Source organism: Struthio camelus, chromosome 22 (assembly GCF_040807025.1).
Source record: "Struthio camelus isolate bStrCam1 chromosome 22, bStrCam1.hap1, whole genome shotgun sequence".
In the NCBI taxonomy this organism is placed as follows: domain Eukaryota; kingdom Metazoa; phylum Chordata; class Aves; order Struthioniformes; family Struthionidae; genus Struthio; species Struthio camelus.
Genome location: NC_090963.1, coordinates 3,076,428 through 3,101,710, shown reverse-complemented (window position 1 = coordinate 3,101,710; position 25,283 = coordinate 3,076,428). Strand labels below are relative to the sequence as shown.

Genomic DNA, 25,283 nt, shown 5'->3' with positions numbered 1-25,283 from the left:
CGTCCCGCCCCGCGCCATGGCCACGGCCGCCCTGGCACGCTGCCGCAGCGGGGTGGGCAGAGCCGGGACCGCTGCGGGGACGCGTCCGAGGGGCCGGCAGGGACGACGGCAAGAAAAAGGAGCTCCTGGCCTGACCCAAACACAGGGGCAGCTCCAGCCCGCAGGGCTAGCAGCGCTGCAAGGAGCAGCCTCCCCGGCACATCTGGCTGCTGTGCGTCCCCAGCTGTGCAGCAGGGACCCCGAGCACAAGCCCCGCTCTGGAGTAAAACCCTCCGGCGCCCAGCTGCCTGGCAGGGAGCTGGACTGGGCAGTCCTGCCCGCCTAGGGCACGTCTGGACCGTCCTGGCTGGGCACATACAGCACCTAGCACCAAGGGGTGCGCAGAGAGCAGGACAACAGCGGTCCCCATGGGCAAAGAGCCCTGAGGGCCGAGGAAGCTGTGCAGGGAGGGCAGCTCAGCTCTGCCTGGTTCTGCTTGGCTGTGCAACATACACACACACACACATGTACACGCACACTGGCGACGTGTGCGTACAGGCATCCCGCCGGCCTCGCGCTGCCTCCCCGGGCTGGCACCCGCACCCAGGCACACACATGTACATCCTTGTGTGCACGCCACCCCCCCACTCCAGCTGCTCAGTGATGGGAGGCGTCCAGGCACTACAGTATAAATATAAGTTTTATTGATGTGTGAAACCCAACAAGTACAGCTGGCATCTCAGAAACGCTGAAATAAGCCGCAACACATCTGCCTGCTCAGCAGCTCCTACAGCACAGCCCGCTGGCAAGCCGGGGCTTCAGGCAGCCGGCGGCGGCAGGGGCGCTTGCCTGCACGCGCCGCGCTGCCCGCTTAGCAGGCAACGACACCCCTCCTCGTGGCACACCCCTGCCCGGCCCCACGCGTGCCCCCCACGCTGTACAGACTGCTCTGCGCATATGGATGAAGTGAAGGCTGGAAAAAAACCACACGACGCAGCCCTGCAGTGAGGCGGCGGGGAGCCCAGACAGCCACAGGCTGCCCGCGGCACCAGGAGCGCCCACGGCGCAGGGACGGGATAAACGGCGTCCACACACAGTGAGAACAAAACACTGTTTTATTGCCTGATTTGAGAGAGGGGTGAAACCCTGGAAGAAGCCCCATTCCCTGCCTGCGCTGGCCCAGCCGCCCCCTCCGGCAAACCCTAGCACCAGCGGCATAATAATGCATTTGCTCTTCTTGTGCGTGTGACAAAGGTGGCCTGGCCATGCGCGGAGGTGAGAGGCCATATCCCTGCTTGCATGCCTGTGTGCCCACGTCTGCTCGCAGCACGCATGAGGATCGAGCCAGTACCTGCTACCTCTGTTTCTCAGGGCTGGCAGAGCTGCACTGAAGGGCCAGAGCAGTTTTAAATAGGGTGAGGTTTGTCAGCAACCCCTGTGGTAGCTGCAAAGGCAGGATGCTCCTCGGGAGCTGGAGCCACAGGCTGAACCACATCCGCATCCATTAAAGTGCATTGCCGAGAAAGGAGGGGGCAGAGGAGGGAAGAGGAAGCATGGGGGAAGAAGCCTGCTCTCCTCCATCACGCTCTCCTCCTGATTATCCAGTCGAGCTCCCTGATGGGCTCTCTGCAGCCAAACACGCCCAACATCCCCCTTCCCCTGCTCTGATAAAGTGCATCCTTGCCGTGCTTGTGAGCCCAGTACGTGAATAGGGGACTGGGCTCGAAGATGCTGAAGACAACACAAGACCCAGCCCAGCTCCCCCCCCCAGCCACATCCCACCAAACAGGGGGATGCCGAGGGGTCCGCAGCACTGCGGCTAGCTCATCCTGAACAGATGGTCCTCGAGAGAACCCCACCAGTGCAAATGTGCTTCATCCCTTTGCATTTCTCTGTGCGTTCCTCCGTCTGTGGGATTGTCCTTGCTGCCAGGGGAGGGCCGACGGAGAGCCCGGTCCCGGCACCAGAGCGACCCGCGAGCCCGCCGGAGCGCAAGCTCTCATCGCTGCCAGGAGTGCTCACCCCCTTGCCCCGGGCACTTCAGGCCTTCTCCTGCATGGCTTGCCCACGGCCGCACGTGGGATGGGTGACTTCCACCCCGTGACCCCATGCGCCCTGGCCCAGTTGCCCATCTCGGGGACGCAGCCGTCCTCCATCTGCACGCTCGCACCAGCTCCCTGGCCTGCACGAGCGCGTACCTGGTCAGCAGGGCTCGGTCCCCAGGGTGCTCCCCTGCCTCTACCGGGCTGGCACGGGGGGGGCCCGGCGGTCCTGGAGATCCACAGGGTGCCGCCAGCCACCCCGTCCCTGCTAGGTTGCTGCAAGCAGGTGCCTGTGGAGTTACGCGCCCCAGCGGGAGGGCTGGGGTCTGGCAGCCCACACCCCGCCAGGGCAATCTCGCTCTGGCCACGCTCAGCTCAGGCCGCGCTGTCCCGCCTGGCTTTCCACCCGAGCCGCGGAGGCTGGCAAGCGGGGGCTTGCGTTGCAGCCTCCCCGTGCGTGGGGGGGATGTGGGGCCGCCACCAATGCTCGCTGGCACCCCCCTCTGCTGCACATGCTGCCCCCGGCTAGTCTGTCTCATCCTGGTTCCTGTGGGCGCAGCAGTAGCTCCGGTGGTGATGGCACGGGGACGTCCCTGGAGGCAGCGTGCGCTGGGCGTGGATAGCAGCAGGAGGGGGATGGCAGGAGCAGGACCCGCAGGCTGCCACCCACCGCAAGAGTCTGCACTCCGGGGAGCGGACAGGAGGCAGGAGCTGCGCAGGACCGAGCCATCAGCGCCTCGTGCTGACTTGGTGTCCAGCCAGGAGGAAATCATCAGCCCAGCAGCGCAGACCTTGCGCTGGGCAAAGCTCAACTCACCACAGCCCCAGAGCAGGGTAGGCGGGTGGGCACCTGTCCCACAGACGGCGAGATGGAGACGGGCGACAGCCCGCAGCTCTGCCATCCCCCTGGTCCCCTGCCCATCTGTGCACCTGGTGACGGAGCAGACGTGGAGACTGTTCCCACTCGGCCCAGCCCCACCAGGGCACGGCGGCCGCAGTTAGTGCCCGTCTCTGGAGACAGCCGCCCTTGAGATGACACGGTTACATTGCAGAGCACGACGCAGGGCGGGCAGCAAAGGAGGGTCCAGGAACGGAGGGGAATTTGGGGAGGCACAGCAGGAAGTCAGTCCAGAGCCCCTGGGGCATACCCCTGTGCTCAGCACAGAAAGGGCATCAGGGCACATCCCGCTTCGGGACCTCTGTGCAAGAGCGCCCCGTGGATACGAGCTCCTCATAGCAATGCAGTCCAGGCAGAGGAAAACCTGACCTTGCTGATGGTCCAGCATCAATGTGGCCACACATCTCCACACATCTCCCATCTGCCGGACCCTGCTGAGTGGAGCAGTCCCAACAGGAGCCCGGAAAAGTAAAGGAGAAGAATCTCAAGGAGTTTGTTGTTCTCCACACAGAGCTGAAATGCGCTCCTCTTCTTCCTGGCCCTTGTCCTGAAATCCCCCGCTGCTCAGAGCGAGCTGGCACTAGCGTCTCACAGACTGCACTCGAAGCAGGGGCCAGCGTGCCAGAGCGGTGCACGGCTGCCTTCCCCTGTTGGGGACTGCCGGAAAGCACCGCGTCCCCAGATCTGTGGGTGAATCCATGCAGCCCCTTGGCAGGCAATGCCATCGTGCCCATGGGGGCAGGCCTGCGTGATGTGGCTGGGCAGCGGGCCGTGCCCCAGGTGTTGCAGCGTGTGCAAACGCCTTGCTGGCTTCTGGTCTCAGCTCTGCTCCTGTCGGAGAACCAGGGAGGTGCCAAAATGCCTTGCCTCAGCAAGGGGCGCAGCTGACTTTGGAGGGGCCACTAGAGACACTTGCCAAAGGGACCTTCTCCTGACACGAGACACAAAGTGCAAGGCTCTTCCCTGTGTCAGGGTTGTGCAATACAAACGAACCACTCAAGGATCTCACCCACTTTGCAGCTCTCGTGCTGCTGGGACCCGCTTCTGCACCGTGTCATGCTGGAAAGACTGCTCTGCGATGAGGCTGGCATCCTCTCCTCGCAGGCAGCTCAAAGCCCGTGCTGAGCAAGGGTCATCTTCCCTGTTCTGCTGTGCAGGGAGAAGAGGAGCGAGGCGGTGCAGGGGATGCAGCCAGCCCTGAAGAGCTTGGGGCTAGCTCTGCTCCTGCAGCAGAGGTGCCAGCGACGTGGGCAGCTCGGCACAGCCAGGGTGCGGGACCTGCATCCTCCCCACGTCACGCAGCACTTGAGAGAACTGGTCACTTCTCTCCACGTTGGTCACTTTTAGCCTCCTAGCTCAGACGCCAAAGGCAGCGGGGACTGAGCCTGGGGCTGCCTAAGGTCTGAGAACGCTGCTCCCTTCCCACAGACCCTGCTGCATCCCTAGGTTCGAAGCTCCCGTCTCGGAGGGTAGCGTACGAGCAGCGGTCTGAGGCAGAGCCCTCCTCGCCCTCCTCTGCCTGCTAGCTCCCCTTTCCCTCCCCACACTGGGAAGCAGTGGGGTTTTTAAAAAAATGGAGAAAAAAACAAGAGAGGGGGGATTTCTGCAGAAAGAAAGAGGAAGGGAATGCAGCAATTTCTGTGGCGACAGCGACAGGAAACGGCAAAAGCCTTGTGAAACTCCGCCTTTGGTATCCTGGGGCTCTTCCTAGCCCTGACATGCATGCTGTTGTCCGGGGGCCTGCGGGCGGGCGGCTGTGCGTCGCAGAGCTGTGCTTCGCGGGTGTCTCCTCGTGGTTTCGTCCCTGGGCTTGGGCAGCTCCCGAGCACCTCTCCCCTCCGGCCCAGCACTGCCGGCTCCTCTCGGCCTTGCTCTCGGTCCGGCTTTGCAGACAGCCGCCTCTGTGGGACTGTCCCCGGTGTCCTGAGGGGCTTCTTGGAGAGGGGCAGTGCTGGGCAGGGGCGACGAGAGGGGATCCAAGCTCCGTGGGGTTCCGCAGTCCCGGGGGAGAGGGTGGCACATGCCAGGGCTGTACAAAACGTTTGCGATGACGAGTGTGTGGAAAGGTTAAAACAGTTCCGAGACGTCTCAAAACCCTTCTCGACTGAGCCAGGCCTGGCTGGCACCTGCCAACACCTCTGCCATGGACCGTGACCTGCCAGGAGCGCTGTGTCCGTCTGCAGATTGTCTCTCACGGCAGGCCAGGCCCGGGAACGGCTTCGGGGCCCTGAGGCCCCTTTATCTCTCTGACTTGACTTTGTACCTGAGGACCAGGTAAGCCAGGAGCCGCAGGATGACGAAGAAGATGCCCAGGATGAGGAAGTCCAGGTAAAGCTTCGCCTCCTCCACGTCCAGCTCCTGCAGGATCTTGATGGGCTTCTGGAAAGGGCAGAAGTCCTGGAGGCACTCCAGGTCCTCGCGCTCCATGGCATAGATGGTGAGAATGACACCCTCGAAGCCGTACCTAGGGGGGAGCGCACTGCATGAGCCACTGCGCGCTGCCCCCAGCACTGAGCCGGGCAGGTCAGGGCTGGGTGCCCATTGCCTCCCTAGCCCTCTCCCGGGAGCTGCCAGCCAGAGCGCGGGGTCCCACCTGACGTAGGAGACGTAGGAGCTCCACTGCAGGTAGGTGGGGATGGTCTTGAAGCTGACGAAGAAGCCCGAGAAGAGCAGCACAGGGATGGCAGTGACAGGTCCCACAAAGGTGGCCACCTGGGGAACAGAGGCCATTGGGAGTCACGTCCCCATGCAGAGGTGCACCCGAGCTTTGGCAGGGTGCTGCACGCACCCCTTGTGGCACTCATGCGCTGGCCTGCAGGCAACACTTCCTCCCGCTCCTCCTTTTTGTGGGACCCCTGGCAAACCCTCCCCTTCCATGCAACTGCCCTCCTGGTCCTGGCAAAGCCAGGGCCTCATCCAACCTGCAGGGACGTGGATGCCGCTCCGATGAGAAGCCCAAGGGACTGGGCCACCAGGGCTGTGGCGGTGGCCAGGGCAGAGAAGAGGAGGAAGCGCGTGGCCTCGGGAGGCTGGCCCGTCATCCAGTAAACGATGCTACAGTATGCGATGGGGCAGATCACCTGGAGAGAGGTGGGCAAACGGACAGCTCAGCTGGACCCATGCCCACCCTCACCGCCTCCCTCCAGACCCTCCCTGGGGGACGGAGAGCCTCAGGGACCCCACGAAAGCCAGCCAAGGACGTCTTCCCCTTGGCCGTGCTGAGGAAGGCAGGTCAGCAACAGGGCCATGCTTGAGTCCAGTTGAAAGCTCACCTGGAAAGGCACATCTGCCATGGTCTTTGCCAGGTAATAGGCCTTCAGGCTGTACCAGTAGTTCAAGTGCTCTCGCAGGAATACAGACATCTCCTGGGGGACTGCAGGGAGAGGGCCAGGAGGAGTTAGCAGCCAGCAGCAGCCCTGGCTCTGCTGCTCCAGCCCTCGCCTCCGCCTGCCCTGGTGTCCGCGGATGTGATGCTTCCCCTGCCCAGGGCACAAAGTGGCCTCCTGCCTGTGACTAGCCACAAGTGACTGGGCAAACTGCTTTGCTAGGGAGAAAAAGGTGACCAACATGGGAACTTTCTGCATGGAAAAGTCAGCTTGGCTGAGGAGGGGGGGGGGGTGGGGGGTTTAGTCAAGCTTTTTGGAGAAGTGAAAAAGAGATGAAACAATCAAAAGTGCCACTTTACAGACATTTTGTCAGCAACAAAAAAAAAAAAATCCAGCAATTCTGGTGTGAGTCAGCAAGCATATTATAGCCAGCTGTTAAACAAAAGACAATACCATCAAAACTGGAATATGCTCCAGGAAATCCAACCTGAAAATTTCCCCCATTTTTTTATTTGATTCTTTTCCTCTCCTCTGCCATGTCCCCCCCTTTTGCCCCAGTTCGACTGGCTCTATCACTATCTGGTAGACACTCAGCTGTGGAGCTTGACCACCCCTCTCTGCCCCACAGGGAGAGCTGGTGGCCCCAGGAGCATAACTGCTGTCAGGGCAGGGAGCTCCTTACAGGTGAGGATGGTGGGCATCAGTGCGGCAAACATGAGGAAGAGCATGGAGAAGAAGAGAAACCCGGTGTTGTTGAAGACTTTGCCGGCGTCATTGCCGATGTGCAGGTAGAGCAGCCCGATGAGCACCCCAATGCAGATGTGGGACATGAACCGCAGGTGGGTCAGCACCTGCAGGCAGAGGGGGCATGGGGCTCAGAGCAAGGCATCGCAGGGCTCAAGGAGAGAAGAGGACAGCTTGTCCGCTCCTCCAAGGAGAGCCCTACTCTCCCCACCATCCAACCTCTCTCTGTGCCTGCCCCCTGCTCCCCCAACCCTGGCTCCCATCCCCCAAGTGTCCCCTCTCCCTCGGCCACCAGTCCTCCCCTGCCCTCACCGTGTCTCGCAGGATGCAGATAAAGGTTCTCTTGAAGAGGATGCAGAACTGGGTCGTGGTGCTGGTAGCAAACGTGTGGCTCTCAATGTGGTCCACATCCTGCAAGAGCACAGGCAAGTCAAGGACGCGCATCAGGCTCACAACATCGGCTCCCTGCCAGGATGGCTCCCAAATGCTCCCTGCTCTCAGGGTGCCCCTCAGGAGCACACCTGGTGAGGCTGGGTGCTGCCAGATGCCGGCACAGAGCTGTAGCCTGAGACAGGCGGATCCTGGCTGAACATCGTGCTCCCCCCACACCTGAAGGGCCTCAGCATCCCAGGGCACCTCTGCGCTGTGGGGTAGGAGACACTGACATGTCCCCAGCTGGGCACCCCAGGGTCTGCCACTCCCCAAGACCAGAGGGGGCTCCTCTCCTCCCCACTCACCGCCATGCAGTGTGCTGGGCACGACGAGTCTGCCTTGTCAGGGCTGCTCTTCTTCTCGGCCATGGTGCACATGCCATTCTGGACGGCACGGAACAAGACGGGGTTGAGGTCTCCATACTCTCCTGAGGCCACCTCAATAACTGCAGAGGAGGACAAGACCCCTGAGAGGTGCAGACCCTGCTCTCACCATCGCCTCACTCAGCCTGACCATGCCATGGCCCCCCAAGTGAGGGCCCAGCACAGCCCCTGCCCCAAGGTGTCCACATGGCTCAGCAGCGCTGGCCAGCGAGCATCTAATGTGGAGTGCAAGCACAGAGAGCCCCGCTCCCTAGCCAACCCGGGGTCGCTTTGGGCAGGCTCTAGGGCTGGGGCCTTGTGTTTGCATGTTGCCACCCTCTGCTCCCGCTGCAGCCCCAGCTGGGGCAGGCGCACTCACTGAAGTCGGCGGGGTTGTGGTACGTGGGGCAGTGGAGGCCGAGGCCCTTCAGGTAGGGGATGAGGTTGGTCACGACGCCTTTGAAGATGCACTGGCCCTGGCTCAGGATGTACAGCTGCAAGAGAATGAGGGAGCATGACAGAGGCAATGCCCTGCTCCTACCCAACCCCTTCCCTAGCGTGGCTGGGGGCACCCTCGCCAAACCCTTGCCTTCAGGGCTGTGTGCCACGCCTGCTCCAAGTAAAATGCCCTGCACCCATCCCTCCCCATTGACTCTCTTCTGGGCCCTTGGGGCCAGAGGGGCCCCGCACCGCCCAGAGAGAGAGCCCTGCTCCCCAGCCCAGCCCAAACCTTGTCAAACATCTCGAACAGCTTGGCACTGGGCTGATGGATGGTGCAGATGATGGTGCGCCCACCCTGAGCCAGCGACCGCATCAGGGAAACCACCTGGAAGCAGGAGGCACTGTCCAGACCGCTGCAGCATGGGGCAGAGGAGAAAGAGACGGAGAGGAGAGAAGGGGAGAGATGAGAGGGCAAGAAACACATCTCAGAGATGCCCTCCCTCTTTGTGGGAGCCTCCCTAAAACAGCATTGGACTGCGCACCCTACCTCTCCCGGGCTGGTGAGCAGAGCACCCCTTGGCAGCCCCAGCCCCTGCAGCCTCACCTGGTGGGCTCATCGAAGAACATGACCGGAGGGTTGTTCACTAGCTCCAGGGCAATGGCCAGGCGCTTGCGCTGGCCCCCAGATAGCGAGATGGTGCGGGTGTAGGAGCACTCCAGGAGCCCCAGTGCTGTCAGGATCTCGTTGACCTGGGAGAAAGCCTCATTCACTGGGAGCTCCCACCCCACAGCCTCCCTCCAGCCTTCCCATCACTGTGAATTCTTCGGGGATCACCCAGTCCCCCCAGGGTCCTTGCCACCCCGTGGCTCCCATCCTGGGGAGAGATGAGGGGCTTGGAGCCACCTTTCCTCTGCAGGGCAGGGGGCCCTATGGACTTACCAGCTCCTTCTTCACCTCCTGCTTCTCGCTTAGCTTCAGGTTAGCAGAGACCTATGGGGAGAGGATGGGCAGGGAGAAATGCCTGTCAGATGGATGCAAGGAGGATGACTGCACCATGGCTCCGTCCCTAGCTAAGGGCTAGGGGCTGATGGTCAGGGAAGGGGGGAAAACGGCAAGTCTCAGCGTGAGCCCAGTGGGCACAGCCTGGGATGCCCTCCACCGAGCCCAGTAGGCTGCCCAGCTCCCACACTGCTCACCATCATTGCCTCCAGCACCGTGAGATGTGGCAGGAGCATGTCATCCTGCATGATGTAGCAGGACATCTTGCGAAAGGTGCGCAGGTCCCGCGGCCGGCCATTCACCAGGATCTGGCCCTTCATGCCAGTCTCCCTGCAGGAAAGAGGCACGTGGGGATGCAGCTTGAGGCCTGCAGCCCTGCACACCCAGACTCACGGGCCACGGGGCCGCTCTCACCTGTAGCCAGCCAGGATGTTCATGAGGGTTGACTTCCCGGCGCCTGAGGGCCCCATGATCCCAATGAGCTCCCGCTGGCAGAACTTCCCCGACAGGCATTTCAGGAGAGTCTTGTATCCTGGAGGGAGAGAGCAGCGCAGGTTTGGCTCCCGAGCAGCCCGCGAGCCTGATGCCCGCCTGGATACCGAGGGACCAGCAGCGCCGTGGGGGCTGCGATGCCAACCCAGCACCTGGGGAACCACAGGCCCTCCTGTTGCCTGCGGCTGCCTCCTTCCCCATCCCCACAACTGTCGCCACGGTGGCTGCCATTTCCAGGTGGCCGAAGCCTGCGTGCTCCCTGCATCTCGCTCTTGACCGGCCCCACTGATTCCCAGCGCTAAGACGCATGCCCTCGGTCGCGGTGAGGACTGCAGGGCATGGGACAGGGCATGAATCCTCCCAGGGGACACTATCAGGCTGTGACCATGGTACTGCGGCATGCCATCACCCCCCCAGTCCCCAGGGCAGAGGGGCAGGGTGGTGTGGGGCAGCCGCAGCCCCCAAGGCTGCCGAGTGCCTGGCTGGTGCCTTCATTGGCATTCGTGCCGTGACACCCAGCAGCAGCCACTGCTAATCAGACCTAGAATTATCTCTACTTTAAATGCAGCTGATTAGCATTTTCTGGCAGCAGGAACACGATGTGTCGGGAGTGGGAAACAGGCACAGCCTCGAGCTCTCAGGAAGCGCCCCCAAAACACAGCACCGGCAGGGCAGCTGCGGGATGCAGGGTGCACGGACCAGGTCTGGGCACCTCCCTGCCAGAAACACGCCCACCCCATGCCCTGGGGCGGCAGCTGGCGTTGGGCAAGGGCAGCACATCCATCCTCTGCCCGCAGAGGGGACAGACGGCTTCGTGGCCGCAGTGTCACCCCGACGGGGCGGCCCCGCTGCCTGTCCATCTCCCCCTGTCCCTGGATGCCCAGACCCCCAGGAGCTGGGGGGAGCTGGGAAGGGGGGAAGCAGCGCGGGCTACGGCTCAGCCCCGCGGTGGTGGGCGAGGGGCCGCGTGTGCTGCCTCCCGGCGCGGGGAGCAGCAGAGCGAGCGGGCCCGGCGGCCCCCCCGGCGCGCGCCGGCACCACGCATGCCGCTCACGTCGGCGCCACTGCAGCTTGCGGAGCGGTTACTCGCGTTCATTGACTGCCAGTAACCTCCCGCGTCGGCAGGGCTGGCTCCGGGAGCCAAAAGCACCGGAGCCCTGCACCGGCTCCTCCACCTGCACCAAGCCCTAGGGAGAGGGTTGTCCTCCCCCGGCCACCTGGGATCCCACCGCTCCTCTGCACCCTCCTCGCGGCTTCGGCTGCCTGAGCCCTGCCCCTTTCCCCCCTGCAGGGCAGCATCCTCAGCAGCAAGCAGCCAGGCCCCAGGACTCCTGGATACTGCAAAAAGGCACGCTCTGCCTTGGGGCACCCAGTGTTGTGCCACTGCTTTACGTTTCCTGGGTGTCCCAGGCGCACAGCCAGGCCTCTTCCTGGCACCCCTTGGGCCTGGTCCTGCCATCCTTGTGTGCCTCACTTTCCCCAGCTCCAGAGGCCGGATGGGGCAGGGTGAGAGGCCTCACGCAGTGCCCAGCTGGCAGGGCACCCCACGAGCAGCCCTGCACCCTTGGTGCCGCCTGGCGCGTCCCCTCGCACCAGGGCCCCGCTCATCCCTGCCTTGCCTCACCTTCGGCAGATCAGCTCCCCTTCTGCCCCATGGGGCTGCCTGATCGGCGTCCCGTTAGCTAAGAGAGCTAAGTAAAGCAGACTACCACCCACCAGGTGCCATCTGCCTCCGCTCTCCGAGCTCGCGGTTGGAGTCGTGCACAGGAAAGGGAACCATGGCCCCGGCTGCTCGGGGAGCTGCCGGAGAGGAAATCCCCTGCAAACCGCGCTACCCTCCCTGCCAGGCTCTGAGCTGGGGCACCCCTCGGGGTCGCCTGCTGTCGGCACATCACGCGCTGCCATCACGCCCCGAACAGCAGCACTGGGGAAGCTCTTCCGTCCTGGCTATCCCTGAACTGCGAAATCTGCCCTGCCTCCCTGCTAACAGCCCTGGCCAGCTGCCTCCCCGGGACGCGATCTGCTTTCCTCCGGTGCTGGGCAGCAGAGGCGCGCAGCCACCGCAGCAGGCAGCGAGCTTCCCGTCTCCCCCGCGGGCGCACAGCGAGGACGGCTGCAAACAGCGCCCGGCACTCAGACGGGCCACGAGGCTGGACGGCCACGCTGCCCGGCCAGCCCCCCGCGCCGCACGGGACAGCGGGGCGAGCAGCTCGAGCACCTCCCCGTGCAGCACGCCGGGAACGGGCCCCGCTGCACCAGGTGCTGGGCACCTTTGGTGCTGGGCACCAAAGCCTCCCGTGGGCAGTGGGCTGGGGCAGGCACTGTGCCTGCAGCAGCCAGGGCTGCACATTTGGGCAGCAAGGCGGGCAGAAGAGGGACGGATCCAGCACAGAGGGAGATGCTGGGCACCTGGGTGAGATCCAGGCGTGCAGAGTGGGCGAGAGGCATGACAGCCCCTTCTCCCCACCGGCAGCTCCTACCTCTCTTCCTCCACCAGGAGCCTTCGCGCACGGAGTAGGACAGGTCGATGAACTCGATGTTGACGGCCGAGCGCTTGGGGAGGTGGGAAAACCTCTGGGCCTCCGTGATGTGGTTCTCCACCTTCTTCAGGTGGGTGGTGAGGAGCGGGGCGTCCGGGGGGCTGGCATGGCACACCGTATCCTCCAGGGCAATGGAGACGCACGTGGGATCCATGCCCTTCTCTGCCATCGTGCTGCTCTGCGGGAGACGCAGGGCTGGGCTCGCAGAGGCCCCTCTCTCAGGGACAGGGACTGCAGGGATGGGGGGCTGACCCACAGCGAGTCCTCACGCCCCAGTTGCGCCTGGATGTCCCCCAGAGCTCAGCCACAAATACCCCTGCCTGGCCTTACGGGGTCCCAAACAAGCAGACCCTTCCAGCCGGTTCCTTGGACAACGAACGCATGCCCTCCCTCACCAAGGCTTCCTGGGCCAGAGCAGTCCTGGCTGGATTAGACCATCCCCTGGTGTCCAGGACCCCCCCGGGTGCCCCAAGCTTCCCCCCTGGGGACACAGAGGAGGAAGGGGGCCCAGCTACATCCAGTGGTGCTAGTCCTCCTCTATCCCCTCCTTGGCTCGTTTTACCCTCCGCAGACCAGGCCAAGCACGAACTGGGGCCATTGCATGATACCGATGCACACGCACGCGCTCTCCTGCTGGGCAGCGTTTTCTGCCTGCGGTGCTCCCCAGAGCTGGCTGCACCACGGCCAAGCTCTCCGCGGCCCCGCTCGGCTCGAGGGCTTCTCTGCCGTACCAGGGACGATGCTGAGCCGAGCAGGGTGGGAAGCACATTGCGCCCCGGATCTCACTGCGGCACCACAGCCTAGGAGGGGCTGGGGGGGTCCCTACTGCGCTGGCAAAAGCAGCCTGAGCTGTCCCTGAGCAGGCTGGGCCCAGCACCCACCTCGCCTCTGGGGCTGGGGTCCTAATGCTTTGCTAACCTACATTCTGCTGAGCCGCAGGCTCCAGGCTGCTTCTTGCTGCAGCTGCAACGCACACACACAACCCCCTGAAACAGGAGGCTGGCCTCGCGAGGAGCTGCGCCGAGATCTTCCCTGCCCTCTCCCCGCTGCAGACAGATCCCTTTCAGGGCTGGAAGAAAGCCAGCCCCAGCCCTGGGGAAGAAGAAGTGGGAATGCAGATTCCCCCTCCCCAGCAGCCACAGGGCCCAGGAGCCCACTCACAAAAGCGGCTAAGCCGTGGCGCGCAGCCCCAGGGCTGGGCCGGCAGGAACGGGGGGCTCAGGGGCTGCAAGAGGCACAAAGCGCCCTCGGGCTCACCTTGACTCCTTCAGCTGGGCATTGCAAGGACTGCTAAATCCCACAAGCCGCTCTCCCCGGCTTAACCCATCCCCAAGGTGAGGGGTGGGGAAGGCAGCTTTGCCAAGGATGTTCTTCCTTGACCCCAGCTCCCTGCTGGCCCCCTCCATCCTCGCCAGCCTGAACTACTGCAGCCTCACTCAGCGCCCCTATTCCCACCCAGGCTGACGCCCATCCCGGCCACATCCCTGTCCTCCCTGCCAGCGTCACCCACCCGCACCCAGCCCCGGAGGGGGCTTCTCTGGGGAGAGGCAGAGGCAGGCTGCGCCGGGAGGTGCTCACCTTGCTGGGATGCAGGCACAACGGCACAGCTCCGGCTCCTCTCTCTTCCGGCAGCGGCTGTGCCGCGCCGCTGCTCCTGCCGCAAGTCTTTCTGCTCCTCCTGCTGCCTTTAGTCCCAGGGACCCAGGCGTCCGGCGGTGCCTCTGTGCAACGCCCTCCGCCTCTCCTTTGCAGACAAAGAGGCGATACCCGCGTCGGATGCTCAGGGACAGCGCTAGACACCCTGGCCAAGCATGTACCGAGGCATGGATCAGCTGGGCCAAGAGCTGGCCAGGGCACCGCCGGCAGCTGGTCCTCAGCCCTAGCTCCTGGTACGGCCACGGCAGCCCCCCGGCTGGGCTCTGCCCCTGCTGATCCCCAGCTGGGGTCTCCTCCCCATTCCTCTGCAGAGCTGGGATGGGATGGGATGGGACGGGGTAGGGTGGCAGGGAGGGGGCTCTCTCTTACCCCGTGGCCCAGCAGTGGCTAGCAGCCCCCTGGGCCTGGCTGGCCAGCGGTGCCCCCGGCCATGCGCTGGCCCCTCTCTGCCAGGTTTATCCCTGCTGCTGAATGTCAGACCGGCAGGCTGGGCTCTCCAGGCAGGCTGTACTGCCAGGCAGCGCAAAAGCCTCTTAAAGGGACCGGCCTTATTTCCTCTTCGAGGTCCTCTCCGCCTGCAAGCCGTAGGGCCCTGCGCATCCCAGCCTGGCAGCCTGGCGTTTGCTGGCTCTAACCCATCCATCCCCGCAGCCCCCAGTGCCACCCGGCGCTGCCTAGCTGGGGCCGGCGTGGCCATGCCTGCCCAGGGGGAGAGCCCCTCTCAGCCCCCAGGCTCCCCCAGCCCCCTCCCACTGGGGGGGCTGCCCCAGCCCCATGCACCGGGGCCACTGGCCACGCAGGGCACCCCAAAGCGCTACTGCACAGCCACCCCGCTGGGGGTACGGGCTGGGTGCAAACGGGCTCCTGGGATGGGGCCACACGGCAAAGCCGTGCCCGGGCAGCACCGGGGACAGGGCTGATGGGGACACAGCTGGCACCAAAGGGGACAGTGCCCTAGTGCCTGACTCCTGATGCGCTGCCCCCCACGGCTCATCACCAGGGACCTGCCAGCCCGCGGCGCTCCCGGCACCTCGCCTGGCTCTCTCCTCGCTGTTACTCACACCTCTCACCCACCGCAGCGCTTAAACATGAAAGACATATGGAAATGAGTGGCACTAACGAGGGTATTAATTAGAAAGCCATCTGCTGAGCTGAGAAAAGCCTTCCCCTGCCGCAGCCCGGCTGGGGCTGGGACTGGGACAGAGCTGCGGGGCAGCGATCCGGCCCCATGGAGGAGCAGGATCCACGCGGCCGTGGAGGAGAGGCTGTGGGGCAGGGCAGCCTGCAGGCCAGGTGCTGGGGGGGGCACGAGGAGATGGTGGTGGGGCGTCAGCCATCTCAGGCTCTGCATGGAGATCTTGAGCCATTTCCTCACGGAGCAAAAGGACAGGACCCGTCCAGCTCACCCTGCTTTCACCATGCTGACTCCTATCCCCAGCTGCTCACTGTTAGCCTGTGTCAGCCCAAGCACCCTCTGAGCAGTGCAAAATAGCCCTGCTTCCCTGCAGCCAGGGCGCAAACAGGACCTGGGAGTGATCCCCCTTGATGCTCACATGTGACTGAGCCATCCCCTCCACTGGCTGTACAGCACCCGGCTCAACTGCAGCAACTTGCTGTGGAGTCACTTCAAGGTGGAAAACCAGCAGAGATGGAGGTCCAGGCCCGAGGAAGGCCTGGCAGCCAGGGGCCCGGGCGCATTTGACATCCACTTGATCCCCAGCTAGGGCCCCTCCACCATGGCCTTGGCTGTAGCTGTGTCCCCACAGCAGCTCAGTGTCTCGGGTGTTAAGGACGATACCAGTGGCAGAGGGGACCTATCTCCACTCTGCCACCTGTGCCAGGGCGCTGGGAATCTCTCCATAGAGCCAGCAAGCCTGAATGGTTTCCTATAAGCATATTTATAGTTACGCATGGTGCAGCCTGGCCCCCACTTCTGCTGGCCACCCCATTGCATGTGCTCCTGCCCTCCTCCTCCTCCGGGGGAATAAAAATGCTGTAAGCCGGGGGGATGCCCTGGGAACGCAAGACTAGCCCTGGCTGGAGCCGGGTGCCAGAGTCAGCCAGCGCCTGAGCCAGCCACCGAGCATGACCGCGGTGAGGAGCAAAGGGGCCAGAGGGAAGGGAAGCGCAGGCAGTTCAAGGAAGGGAGCCTGGAAGGAGACCAGCTCCTGGGAAGAGAGATGGTGCAGCAGGGGGCTGGGGCAGTGCCTGCAGCTGCTGGTGCGGCCCCCGGTGCACCCAGGAAGGCTGTGGGGCAGCAAGTCTTGCTGTGACACTTTATTCTGCAGCACTGTTTGGTGCAGACAGGCTCTTACCCCGGCCGGGTGGCCCGTTCTGCCCTGCCAGGGCGGCAGGAAGGAGCGCATGGCCGACCATGCGTAGGGCAGCTCCTGGCACAGCCCGCACGCCCCGGCTCCGCCGCCCTGGCTGCAGAGGAGGGCAGAGCTGCTCCCTCATCCAAAGGCCTGGCTGCAGGTGCAGCGATACGCGGCCGGGAGAAGTCACCACCCACAGCACAGACATGATAAACAATCCTGCAACACGGGGCACAGACAGACACGCTCCCTCCCCTGGAAACGGGGGCCGAGCATGCTCGAGGACGCAGCTGGGGGAGCGGAGATGCCGAGGTGCCTGGCCCAGCTGCGGGAGGCAAGCGCAGCTCCCGCCGCTCGCCGAGCATCCCCTGGTGCTGGAGGGTCCGTGCGAGGGGGCCAGGCGGGAAGGCAGCCCCGCGAGAGGGGTGAGTCCTGGCGGCTCTCTCCTCTCCTCCCCGCTGACAGCCTCACGGCAGACGGAGCTTGGGAAGGAGCCCAGTGATGGAGCCGGGCTACGGGAAGGCAGCACCCATCCGAGGCAGAGGTCCCTCTCAGAGCAGGGCCAGACCCCGCAGCCCCAGCCTGCTCAGCTCTGCCCCGAGGAAGCTGCAAGGAAGGAAGGAGCAGCAGGTTTTGAGCCGTCCAGCAGCCCCCAGCTGCCTCAGGGCTGGTGATCCCCCCCTACCCCGAGGGCAGGGGGACAGACCTTTACCAGGGGCGGACAGCTGCGAGCTGGCACCTTTCGGCCCGCAGCACAGGGCGGCCAGCGCGGGGACTCACCGCACGGCACGTGGCAGTCGCACTCGCAGACGTCGCAGCGCTGGAACCAGCGGGTCCAGCCCGACTGCTTGGTGACACAGTCTGAGATCTTGACACAGCCGCGGTTGAGGAAGGCTCCCAGGTGAGCCTGGGTGCTGCAGGACGAGGAGCACCTCCCGGTAATGTCCCGCTCGTTGATCTCGATCCGGCCTCGCAGGCAGATCCCTGCAGAAGCAGGGCTGGAGGCCATCGCGGAGAGCTGCCCGTGGCCACCCCCCTGCAGCCCTCCTGCCCACCCATAGGGTCCCCGCGGTGCGCTGCAGGCGAAGGCGCTGCAGACGTGCCTGCAAACCTCCCACCTGCCCAGAGGGGCTACCAGCGCCTCCCCGGGCACGGTGCCCCTCGGGCTCCGCGCACAGCTGGCGGTACTCACGGAGGCAGGTGGGCTTCGGGGTCCAGCGGCCGTCGGACTGGCAGGCGCTGGCAGGGTCCCCCAGGAGCAGGAAGCCGGGCCGGCAGCTGTAGCGCACCACTGAGCCGACCCACCAGTCGTTGCCGTACACCACGGAGTTGAAGTCCGCTTCGGGCCGCCCGCAGTTCACTGGGGAGAGGGAAGTTGCCGTGGACAGCACAGGGCTGCAATCCCCCGTGGCCAACTCAGCAGCACGACACCCTGCGGGGACGCTCCTCCAGCACCGCTCCCTGGCACACTGAGGATGCCTGGGCAACCCTGCGGGTCCTGAGCGAGGGCCAGGGTGCTGGGCAGGCACTGTGGATGCCCCTGGCCGTTGCCGGTGTCCCCTCGTGGCCCGGACAGGCTCCACACATGCGCGTGGCACAAAACCTGCCTTGCCCTGCCCAGGCGGGCTGTGCCAACCCCCATAGCCATCGCCGGCCCCCTCCTGCCCCCCCCCCCCCCCCCCCCCAGCCCTACCTCGGCAGAAGGATTTGTAGCCCAGCCAGCAGCAGCTGCCGTTCCCACACTGGCTCCTCTTCAGCTCCTTGTGCTTCCCCTTGCAGCCCCCCAGGCAGATGGGTGCTGTGCCAGACCAGTAGGTATCCAGGACTCCTGGCACCGCAGGGAGCAAGGCAGAGAAGGGCTGGGCCGGCTCTGCTCCCCCAGCCCCAGGAGAACAGGGGCTGAGCACCACCCTCTCCACCAGCCCCCCAGAAACCTGCAGATAGGTAGCAGGAGCCCAGCCCCTATGAGCCCCCCGCACCCCATTACCTTCGGGCTCCTCGCAGGAGACCAGCGCAGCCAGCAAGGCAAGGAAGAGGAGGCTCGGCCCCATGGCGCGCACACTGCCCTCCTCCCTGCCCTGCAGCTCATCAGAGGACGCAGCCCCTCGGCTTGCCCATCTCCGCAAGCCCCCGGAGCACTATTCGGCCTGCCCCAGAGAAAGCCAACTTTGTTCCCATGCACTCAGGAGGGGAGATGCTGTAGAGCACTGGGGGAAGGGAGGAGACGCTCCCCTTAATCCCAATCCTCTCCCCAGCAGATAATCCCTGGAAGATTACCCTCCTCAGACCCAGTGTTTAAAGGGACAAGTCCTGTTAGGCACCGCAGCCTCTACCCCGCTCCCAGGGTCTAGCACTCCGGTAGCGCAGGAGCATCACAGCCCGAGGCACTTCAGGGACAGAGTGGGCACTGCCATGGCTTGGCAGCAGAGCCCCACGGCCCGTGCACTGGAAAGGGAGCCAGGATGGGAGTGCTACCAATGCGTGTCTGGCTAGAGTCCCTTCTCTCGAGGGCATCCTCAGCCCAGCTGTGCCAAGCACCACCGAGGAAGCATCTAACAGGAGTGCAGAAGGCTGGGCAAGGTGGGCCACATCCTGTGCTGGCAGCCCAGGAAGGCTCTCTCCAGAGCTAGCAGCATCCTCCTGCAGCACGTGCCACGGGGCCTGCCAGGGCAGCCAGCTGCCCTTCCCTCCCCCCTCCCCTCCCAAGCACAAGATGCCTGGCCCACTGCCCCCGCTGTTTTTCACTAGCCCAAGGGAGGCTCCTTGGCTGCGTGCCCCTGCGAGAGCCGTGTGGGGTGCGCACCGCCCTCCCTGCCCAGATCCAGCCCAGGAAACTCTTCCACACAGCCTGGAGCTCTCCCCCCTGCTTCATCCCTGCTCTTCCCCCAGCCCATGTTCAACAACTGCAGAGCTTGCTGCCCCTTGCCTGTGGCACAGGCCCAAGGGGCTGCTCTTGTGCCCCCCACCCCAAGGGCTCAGCCACAAGTCACACCCACAGTGTTTGTAATTAGAAAGTGAGCAGATGGCCAGGGGTTTAGCATAACGTGATTTTCCCCACTAACCTGGAGTTCCAGCAGCTTTTACTGAACTGTTTGAGAAAGGAAGAGAGGAAGAAAGTCAGTGTCAGGCCCAAGAGAGCAGTCAGGGCACTGAAATTGCCTGTCTACCTCCATCTGGTCACACCACCTCCACACAGAGGGCAGCAAAGGCCATAGTTGCCCTTCTTGCTCCGGGGAGATCAACTTCATGCTGTCCTTCTCCAAACCACTTCCTGAAGGGCAAGCTGCCTCACCCCACAAGCCCAGGCTACTGCAGCAGATTCAGAGATTTGCTGCAGGAGGCAGCAAAATCAAATGCACCCCAGGGAGCAGGAGTACCTGAGCCAAACCTGGCCTTCCAGTGCCACCCCTGGGGACATGGGACAACACGCTCTCCAAGGTAGCGGTCAGCTGCACCATATGGCAACGTGCAGCACCACTAAGTGCTCCCGGCAGCACCATCATGCCTGGCTCTCACACTGCAGGCCCTGGGCTGCTTGATCTCTTGGTCACACCACAACTCACCCTGGCTGGCCGGGATGGGGCTGAGGGAGACACCACACACCACTTGGCCTGGCATTCTGGCTTTTTATTAGTCACTCCCAAGTACACTTTGCCTGGTCAGGAGCCCAAACCCCAATGTGGGGAGGAAACTCAGGGAAGAACAAAAGCATTGGGAAGCCCCCAAACCCCCAGTGCTGCAGGGAAGCAGTAGCCTGTAGCACCTCCAACCCTCTCCTCTCACAAGATCAATGCAGTATATGGGGATCAGCAGTGCAAATGCTGTTAACAGCACTGGCTGAGTGAGTTAGGAGACATCCTGAAGGGAAATGCTGACAGAGGCAGAAGTGGAGCAAGCCACCCCTTGGGGAACAAGGTATGGGGGAGAACAGGCCTGAGGGCCACAGGTCTCACCTGCCGCGTCTGCTCAGCACAGCTCCCTGCTCGGGGAGGTCCTGACTGAAGACCAGGCTCAGGAAGACCTGACAGCGTGGCTACACAGCAGCAGGGACCACATCACCAGTGAGCAACCAGGCAGAAAAGGCCTGGGCCAGGCAAAGACTGAACCTTGTGGAAGGGTGGGAGAGGCTTGCCCCTAATCCCTAAAAGAGGGAGACAGCTCTTTCAGCTCAAATCTCTTGTCTGGCAGCTGAGACCAGCCCCTTCCACCTCCCCACACAGACCAGAACTGGCAGCCAGTGAGGCTGGAGCAACAGAGAAGGAAGCTAGCCAGCTGCACGTGGGAAGAGACCCGGTCAGCCCTCTTCCCCAGCACATCACAACCAGATCACACCAGCACATCCCACAGAGGCCTGTGTTTTCCATACGCAGGGAGGCAGATGAGCACCTCACACAATCTGGATGCCCAGCTCCTCAGCTGTCTTCTGCAGACGGTCCATGACATTCTCCTCCAGCTCCATAGCCAGCCCACTAGGCACCGCGGCCCGCTCCTCCTCACCAGCTATGACACAATAAACAGTCTCACTCTCCCCAAGCTCGTTGGTCCAGTTCATCACACGGATGATGGGGTTGGTTGGGGTGCTGGGTTCTTGCTCCAAGGACAGCGCTGCTCCGACGAAGGCACTCGGCCCTGCTGTCTCAGGGTTGCCACTAGAGTAGGCTGCAGGGTGCAGCTGGGCCACTTGCAGCTCAGTGTCACTGTTCTCCACTGAGGGAGCCCCTGCTGGGGCCTCCAGAACAATGGCCTGCAGGTTGCCCTCACCCTCAGACAGCACCACACACTCAGCCGAGCCATCGAGGGCCTCTCCCTGCTTCTCACGGTCCTTCAGTAGCTGCTCTGTCAGCTCCACGCTCTCATAGCGCACCAGCTGCAGCCTCATGTAGCCATCCTCATGTTCTTTGTACCTGAGCAAAGACAGGCGGGGTGATGGAGCAGGTTACACTGCAGTCCCTTCCCAAGAGCACAGCAGCAGCCTGAAAGAGCACCCAAGGAAGGGGTACTATATTCTAGGCTCCAACACCCACTACTATACGGATGATGCTGGCAAAGGAGGATAAAAACCCTAGAGCCTCTCCTCCTAGTAAGTGCATTCATGTGGCAGCTTCTGAGCTTTCTGCCTGCTCTCTATCATCTCCAAAGCCCATCTCCTTCCCCCACCCTGTTTCCCTGGGAACATTCAAAATCCATCCTCTTTCCTTCCCAGCCTTAGGCTCGAGAAACCCTTTGAGGAGATCAGAGAGTCCTGTAGAGGGCATAGCAGAGGGGCAGCTGTCAAGAAGAAAGAAGTTGAATTGGGGCAACTCTCCAGGGTGGACACCTAGAATTGGCCCCTGCCAAGTTCAGGGATATAGCCGCAACGGCACCACTGCCCACACCCCTAATCTCTGACCCGCTGCTGGAGCTCCCACCCAGCACTGCTCCACCAGTGTCTGATCCCACTGAGCACTTGCTGCCCAGGGCTTCCTTCCCAGCCCTGGGAAGCAGGTCTCGAGTACATTACAGGCAAACAAACATCAGAGCCCAATCACTGCCAGACCTCTGCTGGCTTCAGCAAGATGCAGAAGGCAGCTCTAGCTGCCTGCACCAGAGCAGAGGTAGGGAGGAGCTGAGGGAGGGCAGTACCTGAAGCGAGGATGCCCCGAGGGCCATTTGAACTGGTGTTTCTTCCTGAGGTGCACAGTGAGGTTGTTCCCACGTGTGAAGCACTTGTCACAGACGTGGCACTTGTACCGGGGCTCTGAGTCACCCTGGAGCGCAGAGAGGATTGTGAGAACCCCACAAGCCTATGCAGAGGGCCTGGTACCTGCCTGCACACACTGAGGGAGGAATCAGGTTCTCTGTGAAGACTAACATAACATATCACTGCAGCAGGAAGAGAGAAAGGCAACCTGACCTCACACTCCTGCAGCCCTGGTCAGCCTGTGGCACTTCACAGGGCTTTAGCTTTTTTCCTTATGCTTCTGTACAGCACGTCATGGTTAGTGCTTCTCAGCTTTACTGGGAGTCAGTGCACAGCAGAACAGCCCCTCCTTCCCTTCCTACCTCATGGACTTTCCGGTAGTGCAGTTTGATGGAGCAGAGGGAGCGTGCGGTGAAGCTGCAAGCCTCAAACTCGCAGCGATAGGCTGGCTCTTTGCTGTGTGTGTCCAGATGTTTCCTCAAGTCAATGAGATTCTTGCAGCTACAAGGAAACAGTAAAGGAACAAAGGTGATCAGCGCGTGCTGCGCATATACAAACAGGCCTCTGGGCACTTCTCTGCCACTAGCCAGAAACACAGGAAGCCCTGGTCCTCACCTGTAGTCACAGTAGTCACACTTGAACGGCCGCTCCTCACTGTGCCGGAAACGAATATGATTGCGCAGGGAGGAGGGCAGCGGGCAGGTCATGTCACACAGGGGGCACTTGTAATGGTTCACTGCTCGAAAGAAACGAGTGGGAAACATCACCACGGAGCAGAGGAGAGAACACACTCCTCAGAGCCTCAGTTGGGAGAAGGGGCCTTTACTCACCGTGGTTTCTCATGTGGTCACGGAGCAGCCTCTCTGTGGCAAACCTCTTGGAGCAGTGAGAACACTGAAACCTCTGCTCTGCAACATCAAGGTCAAGGGAGAAGGGGGAAGGGAAAGGGGTGGTTAAAAAGAGAAATCAAAGCAGAGAAAACAACACAAACAGTAACAAATGAGAAAGGTTCCCAGCTCTGCTGAACCTTTCTCTGCAACCAGAGTCAGCAGACACTAACCACAAAGCCAAAACATAAAACCACTTTTAAGGATCAATCTGTCTTCCACCCTTGCAGCTTGCCCTGTGCTGCCAATGTAGCAGGAACCGGGGAGCAACCGTCGCAAACGCAACACACTTCTCCAACACAGCACAAGGGAATCCAGCACGCCTGCTTACAACCCACTCCTCCCTGGGCCTGCAGGAGCTTACGGTCCAGTGCGGTCTGCCGACGGATGTGGTCAAAGAACTTGGTGTTGTTGGCAAACATCCCCCCGCAGGTAGGACAGGCCACCACCTTCTCCTGCGTGTGGCTGCGCAGGTGCTCCCGCAGCTTGCAGCGCCCTTTGAAGGTGCAATCACAGTCTGAACACAAACAACAGAACACCGTTAGGATCCTTCACAAAGTTACCGAGTCTGTTCCATCCTATGACAGGCCACAGAGGAGTCTCAGGCTCCACAACCTGACTGAACAGCAGGTAGCTTGCTTGCCTGTGCCAGGACCAGCTCTGCTCCAAAAGAGCCCATGCAGCACAGATACAGAATGATCAGGACACTAGTCTACACCCAGCACGGGTCCCCTCACCCCACAAGCGGCTATGACAACTGCACAAACTCAGAAGAGAGCAATTATTCTAACAAGTAAACCAGAGCCTCTTCTCCTACGTACTAATTAACTATAAATTAGAAGTTTAATATGAAATAGACCATTGGATCCCCTGAAAGAAACTGTACAGGAGCATTTCACTGTCAGCACTACACACATGCTCCTGAAGTAAGAGGGGCTCTCTGAGAGCCTACCAAAGAGAGCAGAGCTTTCCTGTACAGCCCTCACAATCCAGCCCCACGCAGAGCTCTCCGGAAAGGCCTTGCATGCTCCCACTGACCTTTCCAGCCACAAAGGACCACACGGTTCTCCTTCCCTGCTGCTTTGTACTCAGAACAGAAACTGTGATCCTCCACATGCCGATAGAACCACTCAGGATTATCGAACGACCTCTGCGGGGACAGAGGGAACAGGGTGAAGAGATCAGCGCGAGCCTGCCTCAGCCAGAGCACAACAGACACTTCCCCCCAGGCACAAACACAGCAAACATGCAGGCATGCAGGAAAGCGCAGCTCTCTTCCCCTTCACTGCCAAGTCACAGACAACACTTAGGAAAGTAGAACTGGCTCCCCTGCTCTGACCTCACAGTACTCCCACAGACATAGGAAGTTATCCTGGATCTCAGGGATGATATTGCGGCTCTGGAAATCCAGCTGGCAGTAGCTCACGTCTGACTGGCTCTGCAGAGCCCGGAGCCCCCACTGCTTCAGCTTGGTGTGGTAGCAGTGGAAATAGACGTGGTGGATGAGGTCAGCTGAGCTTTCTGGCGAACAGAAACCACATTCCTGCCACAGACATGCGTATTCCTCTGCAACACAAACAGGAGACACCAGCGTATAAAATTTTGGGAAACTCTCCCAAATAAAGCTCAGATCCCTGTAGGCTGAGAAATTCTTTTTTTTTTTTTTTTCCCCATAAGATTCCAGTTGCGCAACCGGCAGAGCCACTCTCCTTAAGGAAAAGGACATTTTTCCCACAGTGAAGAAACTCAGAGAAGGAAGAGGACTTATGACCCACTACAAACAACAAAGACGGTAACTTCTTACCGAGAGGGTCCACCTTGTCCCGGTTTTCCCTGGGAAGGTGCTGCTGCAAGTGCTGGGCCACATGCTCACAGAACTCCTCCATCCTCGAGGCCACGTAGGAACAAACCTCCCACTCGCACTGCAGCACCAAGGCTTCCTTCCTGCCACCCTTTCCAGGAGGCATGGCGGCAGGGCAGGAACGTCTCCCGCGCTGCCCCGCTCACCCCAAACCGGCCAGGGCGCCCCTGGGACGCTGCCGGGCAGGCCTCGGTGACAGCAGGGCAGTCCCTGCGAGGGCTCACGGTGGCGGCTGGAGCCGGGGCCGAGCCCACGACAGCGGGCAGTGCTGGCCCAGCCGGCCCCTCACCCTTCCCTGGGGCGGCCCTCCGGGGGGGGATCCGGGCCCGGAGCGAGGGATCGCAGCCCCGGGGCGGGGGAGGGGGGGGGGGGATCCGGTGGCCCCGCAGCCGGGAGACGCCGCCGCGGCCCGCGCCGGGGCGGGAAAACCGCCCGCACTTGTCGACCGGCCCCCGCCGAGCTCTTTCCCCCCCCACCTGGGGGCGCCGGATCCCAACGGACCGCGCCCGCCCGACCAATAGCAGCCGCCTCCGCCCGGCCGCCAGCCAATCGCCAGGCAGGAGGCGGCCCCGCGCGTGCGGCGGCCGAGCGGACCCGTGCGGAAACGAGCGTCCGGCGCGCAAAGGTT

General features: G+C 62.5%; 3 protein-coding genes across 12 annotated transcripts; all 3 read right to left on the bottom strand.

The window, feature by feature from the left end:
- Positions 1–661: 661 nt before the first annotated feature.
- Positions 662–14,486, bottom strand: ABCG4 (ATP binding cassette subfamily G member 4). Of its 8 annotated transcripts, none has more exons than XM_068916979.1 (16): positions 14,282–14,486; positions 13,835–14,057; positions 12,197–12,429; positions 9,639–9,756; positions 9,422–9,554; positions 9,165–9,215; positions 8,829–8,974; positions 8,514–8,637; positions 8,163–8,277; positions 7,727–7,866; positions 7,302–7,400; positions 6,928–7,096; positions 6,192–6,292; positions 5,841–5,999; positions 5,513–5,631; positions 662–5,383 (listed from the first exon to the last, which is right to left on the bottom strand). In XM_068916979.1, the coding sequence occupies exons 3-16, from the start codon at positions 12,423–12,425 to the stop codon at positions 5,158–5,160; spliced, it is 1,929 nt and encodes a 642-aa protein (XP_068773080.1). In that variant the 5' UTR covers positions 12,426–12,429; positions 13,835–14,057; positions 14,282–14,486; the 3' UTR covers positions 662–5,157. The 8 variants fall into 8 exon arrangements, with proteins under 8 accessions (XP_068773080.1, XP_068773081.1, XP_009668526.2 ...); XM_068916980.1 differs by having other exon boundaries at positions 13,835–14,000; XM_009670231.2 differs by having other exon boundaries at positions 12,197–12,434; positions 13,835–14,484.
- Positions 14,487–14,693: 207 nt separating this feature from the next.
- LOC138061934 (sushi, von Willebrand factor type A, EGF and pentraxin domain-containing protein 1-like) lies at positions 14,694–19,607 on the bottom strand. Of its 3 annotated transcripts, XM_068917005.1 has the most exons (4): positions 17,921–19,607; positions 17,420–17,587; positions 17,008–17,211; positions 14,694–16,833 (listed from the first exon to the last, which is right to left on the bottom strand). In XM_068917005.1, the coding sequence occupies exons 1-4, from the start codon at positions 18,276–18,278 to the stop codon at positions 16,814–16,816; spliced, it is 750 nt and encodes a 249-aa protein (XP_068773106.1). In that variant the 5' UTR covers positions 18,279–19,607; the 3' UTR covers positions 14,694–16,813. The 3 variants fall into 3 exon arrangements, with proteins under 3 accessions (XP_068773106.1, XP_068773105.1, XP_068773104.1); XM_068917004.1 differs by having other exon boundaries at positions 14,694–17,211; XM_068917003.1 differs by having other exon boundaries at positions 14,694–17,587.
- A 232-nt stretch (positions 19,608–19,839) lies between these two features.
- HINFP (histone H4 transcription factor) lies at positions 19,840–24,950 on the bottom strand. Its single transcript, XM_009670230.2, has 9 exons — positions 24,599–24,950; positions 24,134–24,360; positions 23,833–23,944; positions 23,159–23,311; positions 22,738–22,815; positions 22,523–22,643; positions 22,270–22,408; positions 21,850–21,974; positions 19,840–21,131 (listed from the first exon to the last, which is right to left on the bottom strand). Exons 1-9 carry the CDS (start codon positions 24,759–24,761, stop codon positions 20,615–20,617), a joined length of 1,635 nt encoding a protein of 544 aa, XP_009668525.1. The 5' UTR covers positions 24,762–24,950; the 3' UTR covers positions 19,840–20,614.
- Positions 24,951–25,283: the final 333 nt, after the last annotated feature.

What these genes read in the sequence shown, in the direction of transcription:
- ABCG4 (XM_068916979.1), bottom strand. Translation starts at nt 12,425, where the DNA reads ATGGCAGAGAAGGGCATGGATCCCACGTGCGTCTCCATTGCCCTGGAG. An exon ending in CGGTGCTGGAGGCAATGATG is followed by an intron (nt 9,216 to 9,421) that starts GTGAGCAGTGTG and finishes CTCTCCCCATAG; the next exon opens with GTCTCTGCTAACCTGAAGCT. An exon ending in TTCTTCGATGAGCCCACCAG is followed by an intron (nt 8,638 to 8,828) that starts GTGAGGCTGCAG and finishes CCCATGCTGCAG; the next exon opens with CGGTCTGGACAGTGCCTCCT.
- LOC138061934 (XM_068917003.1), bottom strand. Translation starts at nt 18,278, where the DNA reads ATGGGGCCGAGCCTCCTCTTCCTTGCCTTGCTGGCTGCGCTGGTCTCC. An exon ending in CTACAAATCCTTCTGCCGAG is followed by an intron (nt 17,588 to 17,920) that starts GTAGGGCTGGGG and finishes CCCTCTCCCCAG; the next exon opens with TGAACTGCGGGCGGCCCGAA.
- HINFP (XM_009670230.2), bottom strand. Translation starts at nt 24,761, where the DNA reads ATGCCTCCTGGAAAGGGTGGCAGGAAGGAAGCCTTGGTGCTGCAGTGC. An exon ending in GGTCCTTTGTGGCTGGAAAG is followed by an intron (nt 23,312 to 23,832) that starts GTCAGTGGGAGC and finishes GTTTGTGTTCAG; the next exon opens with ACTGTGATTGCACCTTCAAA. An exon ending in TGTGACTACTGTGACTACAG is followed by an intron (nt 22,409 to 22,522) that starts GTGAGGACCAGG and finishes GTTTCCTTGTAG; the next exon opens with CTGCAAGAATCTCATTGACT.